At 37.4% G+C, this 18,651-nt stretch overlaps 1 protein-coding gene across 2 annotated transcripts in view; it reads left to right on the plus strand.

Annotated features, from left to right (window-relative positions):
* Positions 1-1,648, plus strand: part of LOC147629135 (short-chain dehydrogenase TIC 32, chloroplastic-like) — a 1,954-nt gene extending 306 nt beyond the window's left edge. Inside the window, exons 2-8 of one of the 2 annotated variants that reach the window (XM_086812385.1) lie at positions 13-244; positions 331-410; positions 623-659; positions 763-841; positions 946-1,033; positions 1,164-1,231; positions 1,356-1,648. In XM_086812385.1, coding sequence (XP_086668511.1) covers positions 13-244; positions 331-410; positions 623-659; positions 763-841; positions 946-1,033; positions 1,164-1,231; positions 1,356-1,526 — 755 coding nt within the window. In that variant the 3' untranslated portion in view covers positions 1,527-1,648. Of the gene's footprint in view, positions 1-12; positions 245-330; positions 411-502; positions 660-762; positions 842-945; positions 1,034-1,163; positions 1,232-1,355 lie in introns of both variants that reach the window. The other variant, XM_086812384.1, reaches the window with a different exon arrangement.
* Positions 1,649-18,651: the final 17,003 nt, after the last annotated feature.

Consider the following 18,651-nt stretch of genomic DNA (forward strand, 5'->3'; position numbering starts at 1 on the left):
GTTATGGCACAGGTGCATCGAGCGGGATTGGGGCAGAGACCGCGCGAGTTCTGGCGCTGCGTGGGGCTCACGTGGTGCTGGCCGTGAGGAATGTTGGCGCGGGAGAGAGGGTGGCGAAGGGCATTGTGCACGAGATCCCACACGCGCGGCTGCACGTACTGCATCTGGAATTGAGCTCCATGGCCTCCGTCCGAACCTTCTGCGAAAGCTTCAAGGCCTTGAACCTGCCCCTCAACATCCTCATGTATATATATAATTATCCTTGATACGTACCTCTACGTACTAGCTGCTTCTTAATCTTTCAGTGAGCTAATAACAATGTCTGAACAGCAATAACGCAGGCATCGCGGGACTACCTTTCACGCTATCAGCAGATGGCCTGGAGATGCAGTTCGCCACGAATTACATAGGTGAGCCGCTCCTGGGCTCATAACCTAAAACGCCCGAATTAAATGCGTAGTCATGATTACTAACTCTAATCTCAATTATTTATCCGCGCTAGGCCACTTCCTCTTGACGAGCCTCCTACTAGATGATATGAAGAGGGTGGCAAAGGAAACTGGCATTCAAGGCAAGGTCGTCAACGTGTCGTCCGTAGGCCATGCTCTTTTCACGTATCCAGGCGGCATCCGCTTCGATCAGCTCAACGAAGAGTCCAGGTACGAGTCCAGATTCTATACAATATTAACATAACTCCTCCCCGCTCCATTGAAATCCCATCTACTATGATATCGATCTCCTTACATCTCGCACGATGCACAGCTACCATCCTTGGCGTGCTTACGGACAATCCAAGCTCGCCAACATTCTCCATGCCAAGGAACTCGCCAGGAGATTCGAGGTTTCTTTCTTTAACCCTCCCATCTTCATCAATGTCAATGCCCAACACGAATCTGCTCCCTTATTCAACTATCGGTTATGATACACGATCATTTGTTGTTGTAGGAAGAAGGAGCCAACATGGTCGCAAATGCTCTCCACCCAGGAACCATCCTTACAAATATCTTCAACGGCCACCCCTTGGAAGACACACGTGATGATCCTATACACTTTGCCTTTTCTTATCAAACCTGATTACACTAAGTCGTAATGTTAAGCTAACAAAATGTTACCTACTCCAGGAAGCCATGCCTGACTCAGTCATGCTTTTGGGCTTTGTGCAGTGCAGCAACTAAATAAAGATTTTGAAATCGAAGATCACACACCCCTATTCTGGAAATCCACTTCCCAGGTAGGTTCAAAATCGGAAAGTGCATACACGTGTGTGCATGTATGTGTAAGAGAGAGAGAGAGAGAGAGAGAGAGAGAGAAAGAGAACTCTTGAGTAACGATCATTTTAGTTTGCCTCCTCATAGGGTGCTGCGACTCAGTGTCTTCTAGCCCTGCATCCGTCTACCAACACCAAAAATGGAAGGTACTTTGAAGATTGTCAAGAGGCAAAGCCAAGTGATATCTCGTGTGATTTGAAGCTTGCCAAGGACCTATGGGATTTCAGCACAAAGATTACATCTTTGAAAGCCTGCTAGACACTTTTTGCAATTAAATCTTGGAAGGCTTGCTAGACACTTCATCCCATTACACGGAGTTATTGTCAAAATCTTGTAAAGAAGATCCCTAAAGTTTTTAATAAATTGAGAAGTTTGTGCAATACCCGTCTATATGTTCAGCATGCAGTGTCACAATTGAGAAGGTTTATGCATTGTCTCGGCACATGGCATTGGCAAGTAGTGAAGCGTGTCTTCCGTTATCTTCAAGGCACTCAGCACTATGCATTGTTTTACATCAGTGAGTCTTCTTAATGCTTGTCCGGCACATGGCATTGGCAAGTAGTGAAGCGTGTCTTCCGTTATCTTCAAGGCACTCAGCACTATGCATTGTTTTACATCAGTGAGTGTTCTTAATGCTTGTCCGCCTACACTAATAGTGACTGGGCAGGATGTTCTGACAAAAGAGTGTCAACTAATGGATATTGTTTCCTTCTTGGCAACTCATGCATCTAATGGCTCAGCAAGAACCAACATTCAATTGTGAAGCTAAATATAGGGCAGCATTCATAACTTCTATGGAGTGTGTCCAGCTCTGCCATCTTTTGGGGTTAATGTTGGTATTAGACAGGAGTCTACTACCAACCTTTACACTGAAAGTAAGAGCACATTAAAAATTACTCGGAATCCAATTTTCCATGGACGGATGAAGCACATTGAGGTGCATTATCACTATATTAGGGAACGACTCCATGCTAGAGAGATAGCCTTGACCTAAGCATCAACACATGCCAATGTGGCACTGGATTTACCAAGACCCTTTCTAGGGAGAAATTTGAAGCTTTGCCACAAGCTCTGAACTTATTACCTCTACCAAGTTAGTCAGAGTGCATTCCAACTATTGCTATCGTCTCTGTTGTTCTGTGAGGTCGTGTGCATATTTGGTCTATGAATCTGTGTAGAGCATCTTCTTTCACATCAAAAAGTTTACAGGATTAGAGAGTTAGGGAAAAATAAAGGTAGTGAGTTTGAAAGAAACAATGAGTGTTAGAGAGACAATGAGTGTTAGAGAGAGAGAGCGAGAGAGGGTTAGAAGGAGAAAAAAAGAGAGCTAGAGAGAATGAGTTAGAGAGATATAGAGAAAGGTAAAAAGAGAGTTAGAGAGAAAGAGTGAGTGCTAGAGAGAGAGTTATACGGTTAGATTAGAGGGCTGGAGAGTTAGAGAGAGAGAGATAAAGAGAGGGTTATAGAGACAAATAAATACATTTAGAGACATTAAAGATAGTGAATTAGCGAGAGAGTGGGAGTTAGAGAGAAACAAAGAGAGTTAAGAAAGGTAAACAGAGTTAGAGAGAGAAAAAGAGAGAGTGAGTGTGTTAGAGAGAGTTGGCCAGTTCGATGAGTTAAGAGAGTATAAGAGAGAGAGAGAGCTAGAAAGTGTTGGAGAAATGTAAAGAGAGTGAGTTAAAGAGGGAGAGTGTGTGTTAAAGAGAGAGAGAGAGAGAGAGAGAGAGACATAGTTCGCGAGTTTGAGAGAAATAGAGAGAATCAGGGAGAGTAAGAGAGATTGAGATAATTAAAGAGATATCGAGATAATTAAAGATAGAGAGATTTGGAGAAAGGTAAACTAGTGATGAAACATACCCATATAGAGATACTGTTCCATGATCTATGCACAAAATTGCTCAAAATTTACAGAAAAATCACATCATACTTCATAAAACAAAGAGATTTTCAATAAACCATAATCGTTGTGACAATATAAAGTGTAAGATTCCTCCCCCAACCCCCTTTTTGATGTCTAGTATCTTCTCCTGTAATCAACCCTCTTCAGAAATATAAAGACCTTGTTTCTATCTGTTTTAGCCTAGAGAGAGAAAAATATTCTAGAGAGAGAATATTCAGATTTTGAATATTTTTGGATAGAAAAATATCTCTTATAATTCAGATGAGTTCCCCTGAAATAGAAATTCAAAAAGAATTTTCCAATGTGCAATTGGAATTAATTGGAAATAGATATAAAGAACCTTAGTCTAAGGGTCTAGATTTTCAGAAATCTTTAGACTATGGTCCAATTAAGGTTCCTATGGGCCAATAGCATCAATCCATGTGTAGGGAAGAGATAAATCCAAATTTGTAAAAAAGAAGATACCCAAAAATGAGTAAATGCTCACATAAGGTGAAGAGTTGAAAATGTACAAGGTTTATTAGTAAAAAACTATGAGCAATATTAAAAATATGAGATATTTTGGGTATCCAAAAATGAGTAAATGCTCACATAAGATGAAGAGTTGAAAATGTACAAGGTTTATTAGTAAAAAACTATGAGCAATATTAAAATGATGCCATTATGACACATATGTAAGGAAGGGGAATTCTTTAAAGGAGGTGCATATTTCACATAAGATGAAGAGTTGAAAATGTACAAGGTTTATTAGTAAAAAACTATGAGCAATATTAAAATGATTCCATTATGACACATATGTAAGGAAGGAGAATTCTTTAAAGGAGGTGCATATTTCACATAAGATGAAGAGTTGAAAATGTACAAGGTTTATTAGTAAAAAAAAAACTATGAGCAATATTAAAATGATTCCATTATGACACATATGTAAGGAAGGGGAGTTCTTTAAAGGAGGTGCATATTTCACATGCTTGAATGAGTTTTAAACTCATAAAAATTGAGATATTTCATCTCTCCTCTCTCCTCATTTAAGTCTAGTTCCAAAAAGTTAGCTTAACTGACCTAAAAATGGTCAAATATTGACCAAACTGATTTAGAAAATTCTAGAATCAGTTTGTTTGGTTAGGAGCTCAATTTTTCCTATAAATAGAAGCCTCCCCCTTGTTGAAAAATAGTTAGTGTTTATGCATCGTTACTCTACTCCACCTAAGCCAAGAACTGTGAATTCATTTAATAATTCACTAGTTTTTGGAGCTTCCCTCTTTCTTCAATCCCCATTAGTGGCTCCATCAACATACTTAACCAATTGATTGGTTGGGGGCCTCTACCGTGAACAAAGAATCAAGCAAGTTGTAAGGTAATTAGTGAATATTGATCTTTCTATAATTTCTCAATGTTTCTCTCTTCTCAACCCCTCTCAAGCTTGAGAAGTTTAATTGGTATGGTTTTTTTTAAATACTATTGAAGTTTGAATAGTAGTGAAGAGTTACATAAGTTAATAAATGCTATTGAAGTTAATTTTCATTTATGTTTAAATTCTAATGATTTTTATGTAAATTCTCTCTCTCACTCAAGAAATGGTCATACTCATGACCCGTTCTCAATCCAAATCAAGCTTTTCATAAAGCTTTTCCTTAACCCAAGATTAAGCTATGCTTGAGGCCAATTTAATGGCTTTTTTCTATGCTTTTAGTTTATACATATTGATGATTCAATCCACTATAGATTAATGATCCAATTAGAGATCATTTTAATTATTTCCTTAATGATAAGCTTTATCCCTTAGAAAAATTTGAGATTTATCAGTCATAGCAGCGGAGCTATGGCAAAATTTTTATAAAAATTATGCATAAAATAATTTCATTCAAAGCATAAAAAGAGGACTTCCTACCATATTCTAGGAATTATCATCCTAGATTAATTGAAAGAATTTCATTATAATCATGGAGAAATTGAATTTTAATATCATGCATAAAGGATAATTTTTTTATATCAAAAGTGTTACTTTTATCATTTTTAATTTTCATGCATAGAAGTATGCATAAAGGAAAAAATTTTATATCAAAAGTGTTACTTTTATCATTTTTTAATTTTTCATGCATAGAAGTATGCATAAAGAAAAAATTTTATATCAAAAGTGATACTTTTATCATTTTTAATTTTCATGCATAGAAGTATGCATAAAGGATAATTTTTTTATATTAAAAGTGTTATTTTTATCATTTTTAATTTTCATGCATAGAAGGATGCATAAAGGAAAATTTTTTATATCAAAAGTGTTACTTTTATCATTTTCATGCATAGAAGTATGCATAAAGGATAATTTTTTTATATCAAAAGTGTTACTTTTATCATATTGGATTTCATGCATAGAGGTATGCATAAAAGTTGAATATTTTATTATAAAAGTGTTACTTTTAGCATAATTGAATTTCATGCATAGAGGTATGCATAAAAGATATGGGAAGTGATAAGATATGATAAGATGCATGTGGATGTGGATGTGGATGTATGAATGTGGATGTACGGATGTGAATGTGGATGTGGATGTGAATGTGAATGTGGATGTGGATGTATGAATGTGGATGTATGGATGTGGATGTGGATGTATGAATGTGGATGTATGGATGTGAATGTGGATGTGGATGTGGATGTATGAATGTGGATGTATGGATGTATGAATGTGGATGTATGGATGTGAATGAGGATGTAGATGTGGATGCATGGATGTAAATGTGGATGTGGATGTGGATGTATGGATGTATGCATGTAGATGTGGATGCATGAATGTGGATGTATGGATGTGAATGAGGATATAGATGTGGATGTATGGATGTGAATGTGCATGTAGATATGGATGTATATATGTGAATGTGCATGTAGATATGGATGTATATATGTGAATGGAAATGTGGATGTGGATGTATGTATGCATGTGGATGTGGATATGGATGTGTATGTATGAATGTGGATATGGGATGTGGATGTATAAATGAGGATGTGAAAATGGAGATAAGCATGTAGATGTGGATGCATGAATGTGGATGTATGGATGTGAATGAGGATATAGATGTGGATGTATGGATGTGAATGTGCATGTAGATATGGATGTATATATGTGAATGGGAATGTGGATGTGGATGTATGTATGCATGTGGATGTGGATATGGATGTGTATGTATGAATGTGGATATGGGATGTGGATGTATAAATGAGGATGTGAAAATGGAGATAAGCATGTAGATGTGGATGTATGGATGTGAATGTGGATGTGGATGTGGATGTATGAATGTGGATGTATGGATGTGAATGAGGATGTGGATGTGGATGCATGGATGTAAATGTGGATGTGTATGTATGGATGTAGGCATGTAGATGTGGATGCATGAATGTGGATGTATGGATGTGAATGAGGATATAGATGTGGATGTATGGATGTGAATGTGCATGTAGATATGGATGTATAGATGTGAATGAGAATGTGGATGTGGATGTGGATGTATGTATGTATGTATGTGGATGTGGATGTATGAATGAGGACGTGATAATGAATGTATGCATGTGGATGTGGATATGGATGTGTATGTATGAATGCGGATATGGATGTGGATATGGATGAGTATGTATGAATGTGGATATGGGATGTGGATGTATAAATGAGGATGTGAAAATGGAGATAAGCATGTAGATGTGGATGTATGGATGTGAATGTGGATGTGGATGTGGATGTATGGATGTGGATATGGATGTGAATATATGATATGTGATGTGAAGGAATCTGAAGTGAAGAGATGGAAAATGATATGATTGGATGAGTACACATATAAATGAAATGTGGAATAAGTAATGTGGATTGCATGAGGGATAATGTGGAAAAATGAGAGTTAATATAGAAATTGTATTTGTAAACTGTTTGTAAATGCTGTTTGTAAATGGCTGTTTTATGTCAAGAATGCTGGGAAAGCATTTTGACCGTCTGTGATTAAGGTCGTGGAGACCTAACTGATAAAGTTGCAACTGCTGACGGAGAGTCAATGGAGGACGTCTCGCGTAGCAAGGTCGGCCGAGGTCTTGACCAGCCTCGGTTCGATTAAAATGGTGAGCTTCCGGTACGGTGGATGAGGGACCAAGGAAGCGGCCTATGAGTGAAGCGCTAGGTCACCTGCGAAGGATCCTAGAGGGTGCTGACCATACGGTGCTCGGGCTCTGGGTCGCCCAGGATACCCACGCGTGCGTCGAGGAAGATATTGGAACAAGGAGTAAGAGTTGTTTTCTGGAACCGGGCATGGATCTGGTTGACTGACCTTGCTGGTCCTCAACGGATGAGTCCATGGCTCTTTTATATGGATCTGTTGGTTGATCTTGCTGATCTTCAACGAGAGTCCATCTTGATAAGTGATTATATTGTTGAGTATTATGGGCTAGGAACTATTGAAACGGCCCCTGTGTGGACAGGTGGTGAGCGTTCTAGTTGCCAATGATGCCATAGATACTCTGATGAAGGAATGATGGGAAATTATGAATCAACCAGATAAATTGGAAGATTGTGATCAGTGGTACTATGGTTTCATTAAAGGATTGTTTTAAAGTTAGCTGAAGCTAAGAAAAAGGCAATTTCATATTGGGTGTGTAAGTGGTGTGGCTAGTTTTATGTTTGCATGAACTTCCGGCTAGGGGGCCTTGGAACTCTTTTCCTTGGTACCCGGGACAAAACCTAACCAAATTTCAAATTGGATCCCATCACTACAGTGGTTGGGCGGTTGGCTAACCCATGGGATCGGATGGGGTTAGGCTGGACTGATGGATCCGTAAATCGAGATTTTAATTTCTGTTATTACGATAGATAAAGTAAATCCCGGATAGTAATTGTTCTATGGATAGGAATCAACGGCTGTGCCTCTTGATGGGGAAAAAAGCGTTGATCACAATGATCCAAGTGCAAGTTTCTTCCTTGATCCGACCGAGTATCTTTATAGGTGCAGTCGGATCAGCATGATCGGTAAGGATCTTGACTACGTTAGAGTACAAAGTTATCTGGTGGAATCGCCCGTGCTTTCCGGGGAAAGGGAGTTTTTCCGGTTTCGATTTTGGACAAACCGACGGATTAGTCTCTTATCCGGATATCCGTGGGCGAGGCCCCGAATGTGGGACCCCTGTCCCGTGCGAGAAGTGCTACTTCCGCTGCTAGTACCCGAATCCGTTGCTCGGTGGGAACAGGGGGATCTCACAGTTGGTATCAGAGCATTTGGTTAATAAAGATCAACTGAGAAACCAAATATGTCAAAAATTTATCAAGAAGCACAAAAAAAGGTTGTAATTGTGTGATATAATTCATACAATTTGATATTCAAACTGAAATTCATAATTTGATAATTGGGTCTTCAGATGGAAGTACCGCAATTATATAGAATCCTTGACTTGCTTGAGGCCTAGACATGATGGTATTTACCTTATAATTCCAAGGGCCGTGACTATCCGTATATACCGAGAGTATAACTGCAGCTCTTTACTGACAGTATATACGAGTAAATCTAAGACTTGAAATTATAAGCGTTAATGCTATCCAGATGATGAATTCGAATGTGGTTGATATGATTTTTAATTCTGTTTGGGAACTGATGAAATTGATTTGGATTCTGATTGAAAATGATGATTTCTGAAATTTGGTTGAAATGTAATAAACTGAACGAAACCACAATGAGGATGAATGGGACGAGTCCCTGTGATGATATTCATAACTGGAATGATGATAGTGATTTCACCAAATCACTATGAGATTAGTGGATTGTGCTGTCAAAGTGCTACTGTTAACACTTGACTCGGTATATCAAGTTAAGGGATGACAAATTGAAAACTTGCTTGACTGAAATTCCCGTGGAGGAATGTTCAGAAAAAGAAAAATTTTCGATCTGATGGACCATTATCGTGTTAAAGATATGAATGATATGATTTGAAATGAATTGTTATTTAATGATGAGTTCTATATAAGGGATACTTATCCCCGTATTCTGTTGGGTTGACCAGAATATAAGGAACCCTAGAATAAATTGGATCTTAAGAAAAAGAGTTATCCTCTACTTGGCGAGATGAGGACATCTCGCACTTTTTTAAGTGGGGTAGAATGTAAGATTCCTCCCCAGCCTTAGAGGTATACAGGAGTAAGAATCTCCCTTTCTGATCTTATAATTATTCTCTCTTTAAAATAAAAGAAAGATTCTATTTAAAAAAGGAAGAACCTTTTTCCTGAATACTTCTCAAGAGTCCCACCTGTTTTAAGGATTCAGAACAACGAGTTCAGAAGTGAGAATCGATGTTTTGGATATCAAGGTTTTGGTCTTCATTCGAGTACGGCACAAAAGAAGTTCTTTATCTATTGGGGAGTTTAAGAAGTTATCCCCCAGATATTGTGAGCCTTATCTGACTTCAAAGAAAGTAAGTGACTTAGCTTACGAGCTTCTTTTATCTCCTCATCTCAAAGTTCTTAATGCCCTCTATAGAAAATTGTGCCAAACCCAAATCATGGAAAGACGGTAAAACTTCAGTGGCAAGCTACCGTTGGCTTCTAAGTTACGCTAGCTCCTTCCTTTATATAAGTCGTAACTTTTACTTGTCGCTCACAGTAATCTTACTCCCATCGATCTCCTTTCTTCCTAATCTCCTTCATGGCTTGGCAACAAGAATTAGTTTTATCCATAATGATTCCTCACCTTCAAGACGCAAGTGAGTCTGTGAAGAAGGATTTTATAGAACAGTATGAGCGCTCACTTTTCCCTCACTTGGGAACTTCTGTAGCGCAGACAAAATGGCGGACCTATCAAGACATAACTAGGGTAACACCCTGGGGTCAGCAGCACTTTCGTAACAATGTCCGCTTGGCCATGGTTATTGAAGCTTTGGGTTTGGGTCCGCGATACTACTGCGTCATGAGATCAAGGCATCCTGGGTTTTCTGAGCGGGTCTTCTTACTGGCGTGTTTTCTTCCTCATGAGAAGATATGCCTTTACCCCGTTTTTGGCTTGCCTCTCAGAGGTCCTTTTGTTAGAACACCTCATACCACTGAGATAGGCGCAGCAATAACCCACAGAATCATTCCCATAGATGAGTTACCTTATACTTGTGCAGCTTGTGAGGACTGCTTTTGTGACCATATGATGGACGGGCTTATGGAAGTGTAAAGAGTTCCTCTATCTTTACTGTATAAGTTCCGAGAATGAATAAAGTTTAAATCTTGTTCGTATTTTGAATCTTGCTCTCTTTAAGACTTATCTTGGTGGTTAATCTTGATTAAAATTTTTCTCTAAGTCTCATATTCGTGAATCTTGCGAAATTATCACAAGTTGCGAGATGAGGACATCTCGCGTTTTTTTTAAGTGGGGTAGAATGTAAGATTCCTCCCCCAACCCCCTTTTTGATGTCTAGTATCTTCCCCTGTAATCAACCCTCTTCAGAAATATAAAGACCTTGTTTCTATCTGTTTTAGCCTAGAGAGAGAAAAATATTCTAGAGAGAGAATATTCAGATTTTGAATATTTTTGGATAGAAAAATATCTCTTATAATTCAGATGAGTTCCCCTGAAATAGAAATTCAAAAAGAATTTTCCAATGTGCAATTGGAATTAATTGGAAATAGATATAAAGAACCTTAGTCTAAGGGTCTAGATTTTCAGAAATCTTTAGACTATGGTCCAATTAAGGTTCCTATGGGCCAATAGCATCAATCCATGTGTAGGGAAGAGATAAATCCAAATTTGTAAAAAAGAAGATACCCAAAAATGAGTAAATGCTCACATAAGGTGAAGAGTTGAAAATGTACAAGGTTTATTAGTAAAAAACTATGAGCAATATTAAAAATATGAGATATTTTGGGTATCCAAAAATGAGTAAATGCTCACATAAGATGAAGAGTTGAAAATGTACAAGGTTTATTAGTAAAAAACTATGAGCAATATTAAAATGATGCCATTATGACACATATGTAAGGAAGGGGAATTCTTTAAAGGAGGTGCATATTTCACATAAGATGAAGAGTTGAAAATGTACAAGGTTTATTAGTAAAAAACTATGAGCAATATTAAAATGATTCCATTATGACACATATGTAAGGAAGGGGAATTCTTTAAAGGAGGTGCATATTTCACATAAGATGAAGAGTTGAAAATGTACAAGGTTTATTAGTAAAAAAAAAACTATGAGCAATATTAAAATGATTCCATTATGACACATATGTAAGGAAGGGGAGTTCTTTAAAGGAGGTGCATATTTCACATGCTTGAATGAGTTTTAAACTCATAAAAATTGAGATATTTCATCTCTCCTCTCTCCTCATTTAAGTCTAGTTCCAAAAAGTTAGCTTAACTGACCTAAAAATGGTCAAATATTGACCAAACTGATTTAGAAAATTCTAGAATCAGTTTGTTTGGTTAGGAGCTCAATTTTTCCTATAAATAGAAGCCTCCCCCTTGTTGAAAAATAGTTAGTGTTTATGCATCGTTACTCTACTCCACCTAAGCCAAGAACTGTGAATTCATTTAATAATTCACTAGTTTTTGGAGCTTCCCTCTTTCTTCAATCCCCATTAGTGGCTCCATCAACATACTTAACCAATTGATTGGTTGGGGGCCTCTACCGTGAACAAAGAATCAAGCAAGTTGTAAGGTAATTAGTGAATATTGATCTTTCTATAATTTCTCAATGTTTCTCTCTTCTCAACCCCTCTCAAGCTTGAGAAGTTTAATTGGTATGGTTTTTTTTAAATACTATTGAAGTTTGAATAGTAGTGAAGAGTTACATAAGTTAATAAATGCTATTGAAGTTAATTTTCATTTATGTTTAAATTCTAATGATTTTTATGTAAATTCTCTCTCTCACTCAAGAAATGGTCATACTCATGACCCGTTCTCAATCCAAATCAAGCTTTTCATAAAGCTTTTCCTTAACCCAAGATTAAGCTATGCTTGAGGCCAATTTAATGGCTTTTTTCTATGCTTTTAGTTTATACATATTGATGATTCAATCCACTATAGATTAATGATCCAATTAGAGATCATTTTAATTATTTCCTTAATGATAAGCTTTATCCCTTAGAAAAATTTGAGATTTATCAGTCATAGCAGCGGAGCTATGGCAAAATTTTTATAAAAATTATGCATAAAATAATTTCATTCAAAGCATAAAAAGAGGACTTCCTACCATATTCTAGGAATTATCATCCTAGATTAATTGAAAGAATTTCATTATAATCATGGAGAAATTGAATTTTAATATCATGCATAAAGGATAATTTTTTTATATCAAAAGTGTTACTTTTATCATTTTTAATTTTCATGCATAGAAGTATGCATAAAGGAAAAAATTTTATATCAAAAGTGTTACTTTTATCATTTTTTAATTTTTCATGCATAGAAGTATGCATAAAGAAAAAATTTTATATCAAAAGTGATACTTTTATCATTTTTAATTTTCATGCATAGAAGTATGCATAAAGGATAATTTTTTTATATTAAAAGTGTTATTTTTATCATTTTTAATTTTCATGCATAGAAGGATGCATAAAGGAAAATTTTTTATATCAAAAGTGTTACTTTTATCATTTTCATGCATAGAAGTATGCATAAAGGATAATTTTTTTATATCAAAAGTGTTACTTTTATCATATTGGATTTCATGCATAGAGGTATGCATAAAAGTTGAATATTTTATTATAAAAGTGTTACTTTTAGCATAATTGAATTTCATGCATAGAGGTATGCATAAAAGATATGGGAAGTGATAAGATATGATAAGATGCATGTGGATGTGGATGTGGATGTATGAATGTGGATGTACGGATGTGAATGTGGATGTGGATGTGAATGTGAATGTGGATGTGGATGTATGAATGTGGATGTATGGATGTGGATGTGGATGTATGAATGTGGATGTATGGATGTGAATGTGGATGTGGATGTGGATGTATGAATGTGGATGTATGGATGTATGAATGTGGATGTATGGATGTGAATGAGGATGTAGATGTGGATGCATGGATGTAAATGTGGATGTGGATGTGGATGTATGGATGTATGCATGTAGATGTGGATGCATGAATGTGGATGTATGGATGTGAATGAGGATATAGATGTGGATGTATGGATGTGAATGTGCATGTAGATATGGATGTATATATGTGAATGTGCATGTAGATATGGATGTATATATGTGAATGGAAATGTGGATGTGGATGTATGTATGCATGTGGATGTGGATATGGATGTGTATGTATGAATGTGGATATGGGATGTGGATGTATAAATGAGGATGTGAAAATGGAGATAAGCATGTAGATGTGGATGCATGAATGTGGATGTATGGATGTGAATGAGGATATAGATGTGGATGTATGGATGTGAATGTGCATGTAGATATGGATGTATATATGTGAATGGGAATGTGGATGTGGATGTATGTATGCATGTGGATGTGGATATGGATGTGTATGTATGAATGTGGATATGGGATGTGGATGTATAAATGAGGATGTGAAAATGGAGATAAGCATGTAGATGTGGATGTATGGATGTGAATGTGGATGTGGATGTGGATGTATGAATGTGGATGTATGGATGTGAATGAGGATGTGGATGTGGATGCATGGATGTAAATGTGGATGTGTATGTATGGATGTAGGCATGTAGATGTGGATGCATGAATGTGGATGTATGGATGTGAATGAGGATATAGATGTGGATGTATGGATGTGAATGTGCATGTAGATATGGATGTATAGATGTGAATGAGAATGTGGATGTGGATGTGGATGTATGTATGTATGTATGTGGATGTGGATGTATGAATGAGGACGTGATAATGAATGTATGCATGTGGATGTGGATATGGATGTGTATGTATGAATGCGGATATGGATGTGGATATGGATGAGTATGTATGAATGTGGATATGGGATGTGGATGTATAAATGAGGATGTGAAAATGGAGATAAGCATGTAGATGTGGATGTATGGATGTGAATGTGGATGTGGATGTGGATGTATGGATGTGGATATGGATGTGAATATATGATATGTGATGTGAAGGAATCTGAAGTGAAGAGATGGAAAATGATATGATTGGATGAGTACACATATAAATGAAATGTGGAATAAGTAATGTGGATTGCATGAGGGATAATGTGGAAAAATGAGAGTTAATATAGAAATTGTATTTGTAAACTGTTTGTAAATGCTGTTTGTAAATGGCTGTTTTATGTCAAGAATGCTGGGAAAGCATTTTGACCGTCTGTGATTAAGGTCGTGGAGACCTAACTGATAAAGTTGCAACTGCTGACGGAGAGTCAATGGAGGACGTCTCGCGTAGCAAGGTCGGCCGAGGTCTTGACCAGCCTCGGTTCGATTAAAATGGTGAGCTTCCGGTACGGTGGATGAGGGACCAAGGAAGCGGCCTATGAGTGAAGCGCTAGGTCACCTGCGAAGGATCCTAGAGGATGCTGACCATACGGTGCTCGGGCTCTGGGTCGCCCAGGATACCCACGCGTGCGTCGAGGAAGATATTGGAACAAGGAGTAAGAGTTGTTTTCTGGAACCGGGCATGGATCTGGTTGACTGACCTTGCTGGTCCTCAACGGATGAGTCCATGGCTCTTTTATATGGATCTGTTGGTTGATCTTGCTGATCTTCAACGAGAGTCCATCTTGATAAGTGATTATATTGTTGAGTATTATGGGCTAGGAACTATTGAAACGGCCCCTGTGTGGACAGGTGGTGAGCGTTCTAGTTGCCAATGATGCCATAGATACTCTGATGAAGGAATGATGGGAAATTATGAATCAACCAGATAAATTGGAAGATTGTGATCAGTGGTACTATGGTTTCATTAAAGGATTGTTTTAAAGTTAGCTGAAGCTAAGAAAAAGGCAATTTCATATTGGGTGTGTAAGTGGTGTGGCTAGTTTTATGTTTGCATGAACTTCCGGCTAGGGGGCCTTGGAACTCTTTTCCTTGGTACCCGGGACAAAACCTAACCAAATTTCAAATTGGATCCCATCACTACAGTGGTTGGGCGGTTGGCTAACCCATGGGATCGGATGGGGTTAGGCTGGACTGATGGATCCGTAAATCGAGATTTTAATTTCTGTTATTACGATAGATAAAGTAAATCCCGGATAGTAATTGTTCTATGGATAGGAATCAACGGCTGTGCCTCTTGATGGGGAAAAAAGCGTTGATCACAATGATCCAAGTGCAAGTTTCTTCCTTGATCCGACCGAGTATCTTTATAGGTGCAGTCGGATCAGCATGATCGGTAAGGATCTTGACTACGTTAGAGTACAAAGTTATCTGGTGGAATCGCCCGTGCTTTCCGGGGAAAGGGAGTTTTTCCGGTTTCGATTTTGGACAAACCGACGGATTAGTCTCTTATCCGGATATCCGTGGGCGAGGCCCCGAATGTGGGACCCCTGTCCCGTGCGAGAAGTGCTACTTCCGCTGCTAGTACCCGAATCCGTTGCTCGGTGGGAACAGGGGGATCTCACAGTTGGTATCAGAGCATTTGGTTAATAAAGATCAACTGAGAAACCAAATATGTCAAAAATTTATCAAGAAGCACAAAAAAAGGTTGTAATTGTGTGATATAATTCATACAATTTGATATTCAAACTGAAATTCATAATTTGATAATTGGGTCTTCAGATGGAAGTACCGCAATTATATAGAATCCTTGACTTGCTTGAGGCCTAGACATGATGGTATTTACCTTATAATTCCAAGGGCCGTGACTATCCGTATATACCGAGAGTATAACTGCAGCTCTTTACTGACAGTATATACGAGTAAATCTAAGACTTGAAATTATAAGCGTTAATGCTATCCAGATGATGAATTCGAATGTGGTTGATATGATTTTTAATTCTGTTTGGGAACTGATGAAATTGATTTGGATTCTGATTGAAAATGATGATTTCTGAAATTTGGTTGAAATGTAATAAACTGAACGAAACCACAATGAGGATGAATGGGACGAGTCCCTGTGATGATATTCATAACTGGAATGATGATAGTGATTTCACCAAATCACTATGAGATTAGTGGATTGTGCTGTCAAAGTGCTACTGTTAACACTTGACTCGGTATATCAAGTTAAGGGATGACAAATTGAAAACTTGCTTGACTGAAATTCCCGTGGAGGAATGTTCAGAAAAAGAAAAATTTTCGATCTGATGGACCATTATCGTGTTAAAGATATGAATGATATGATCTGAAATGAATTGTTATTTAATGATGAGTTCTATATAAGGGATACTTATCCCCGTATTCTGTTGGGTTGACCAGAATATAAGGAACCCTAGAATAAATTGGATCTTAAGAAAAAGAGTTATCCTCTACTTGGCGAGATGAGGACATCTCGCACTTTTTTAAGTGGGGTAGAATGTAAGATTCCTCCCCAGCCTTAGAGGTATACAGGAGTAAGAATCTCCCTTTCTGATCTTATAATTATTCTCTCTTTAAAATAAAAGAAAGATTCTATTTAAAAAAGGAAGAACCTTTTTCCTGAATACTTCTCAAGAGTCCCACCTGTTTTAAGGATTCAGAACAACGAGTTCAGAAGTGAGAATCGATGTTTTGGATATCAAGGTTTTGGTCTTCATTCGAGTACGGCACAAAAGAAGTTCTTTATCTATTGGGGAGTTTAAGAAGTTATCCCCCAGATATTGTGAGCCTTATCTGACTTCAAAGAAAGTAAGTGACTTAGCTTACGAGCTTCTTTTATCTCCTCATCTCAAAGTTCTTAATGCCCTCTATAGAAAATTGTGCCAAACCCAAATCATGGAAAGACGGTAAAACTTCAGTGGCAAGCTACCGTTGGCTTCTAAGTTACGCTAGCTCCTTCCTTTATATAAGTCGTAACTTTTACTTGTCGCTCACAGTAATCTTACTCCCATCGATCTCCTTTCTTCCTAATCTCCTTCATGGCTTGGCAACAAGAATTAGTTTTATCCATAATGATTCCTCACCTTCAAGACGCAAGTGAGTCTGTGAAGAAGGATTTTATAGAACAGTATGAGCGCTCACTTTTCCCTCACTTGGGAACTTCTGTAGCGCAGACAAAATGGCGGACCTATCAAGACATAACTAGGGTAACACCCTGGGGTCAGCAGCACTTTCGTAACAATGTCCGCTTGGCCATGGTTATTGAAGCTTTGGGTTTGGGTCCGCGATACTACTGCGTCATGAGATCAAGGCATCCTGGGTTTTCTGAGCGGGTCTTCTTACTGGCGTGTTTTCTTCCTCATGAGAAGATATGCCTTTACCCCGTTTTTGGCTTGCCTCTCAGAGGTCCTTTTGTTAGAACACCTCATACCACTGAGATAGGCGCAGCAATAACCCACAGAATCATTCCCATAGATGAGTTACCTTATACTTGTGCAGCTTGTGAGGACTGCTTTTGTGACCATATGATGGACGGGCTTATGGAAGTGTAAAGAGTTCCTCTATCTTTACTGTATAAGTTCCGAGAATGAATAAAGTTTAAATCTTGTTCGTATTTTGAATCTTGCTCTCTTTAAGACTTATCTTGGTGGTTAATCTTGATTAAAATTTTTCTCTAAGTCTCATATTCGTGAATCTTGCGAAATTATCACAAGTTGCGAGATGAGGACATCTCGCGTTTTTTTTAAGTGGGGTAGAATGTAAGATTCCTCCCCCAACCCCCTTTTTGATGTCTAGTATCTTCCCCTGTAATCAACCCTCTTCAGAAATATAAAGACCTTGTTTCTATCTGTTTTAGCCTAGAGAGAGAAAAATATTCTAGAGAGAGAATATTCAGATTTTGAATATTTTTGGATAGAAAAATATCTCTTATAATTCAGATGAGTTCCCCTGAAATAGAAATTCAAAAAGAATTTTCCAATGTGCAATTGGAATTAATTGGAAATAGATATAAAGAACCTTAGTCTAAGGGTCTAGATTTTCAGAAATCTTTAGACTATGGTCCAATTAAGGTTCCTATGGGCCAATAGCATCAATCCATGTGTAGGGAAGAGATAAATCCAAATTTGTAAAAAAGAAGATACCCAAAAATGAGTAAATGCTCACATAAGGTGAAGAGTTGAAAATGTACAAGGTTTATTAGTAAAAAACTATGAGCAATATTAAAAATATGAGATATTTTGGGTATCCAAAAATGAGTAAATGCTCACATAAGATGAAGAGTTGAAAATGTACAAGGTTTATTAGTAAAAAACTATGAGCAATATTAAAATGATGCCATTATGACACATATGTAAGGAAGGGGAATTCTTTAAAGGAGGTGCATATTTCACATAAGATGAAGAGTTGAAAATGTACAAGGTTTATTAGTAAAAAACTATGAGCAATATTAAAATGATTCCATTATGACACATATGTAAGGAAGGGGAATTCTTTAAAGGAGGTGCATATTTCACATAAGATGAAGAGTTGAAAATGTACAAGGTTTATTAGTAAAAAAAAA

The sequence above is a fragment of the Cibotium barometz genome, chromosome 18 (assembly GCF_041138505.1).
Source record: "Cibotium barometz isolate CiBa-2024 chromosome 18, ASM4113850v1, whole genome shotgun sequence".
Lineage (NCBI taxonomy): Eukaryota > Viridiplantae > Streptophyta > Polypodiopsida > Cyatheales > Cibotiaceae > Cibotium > Cibotium barometz.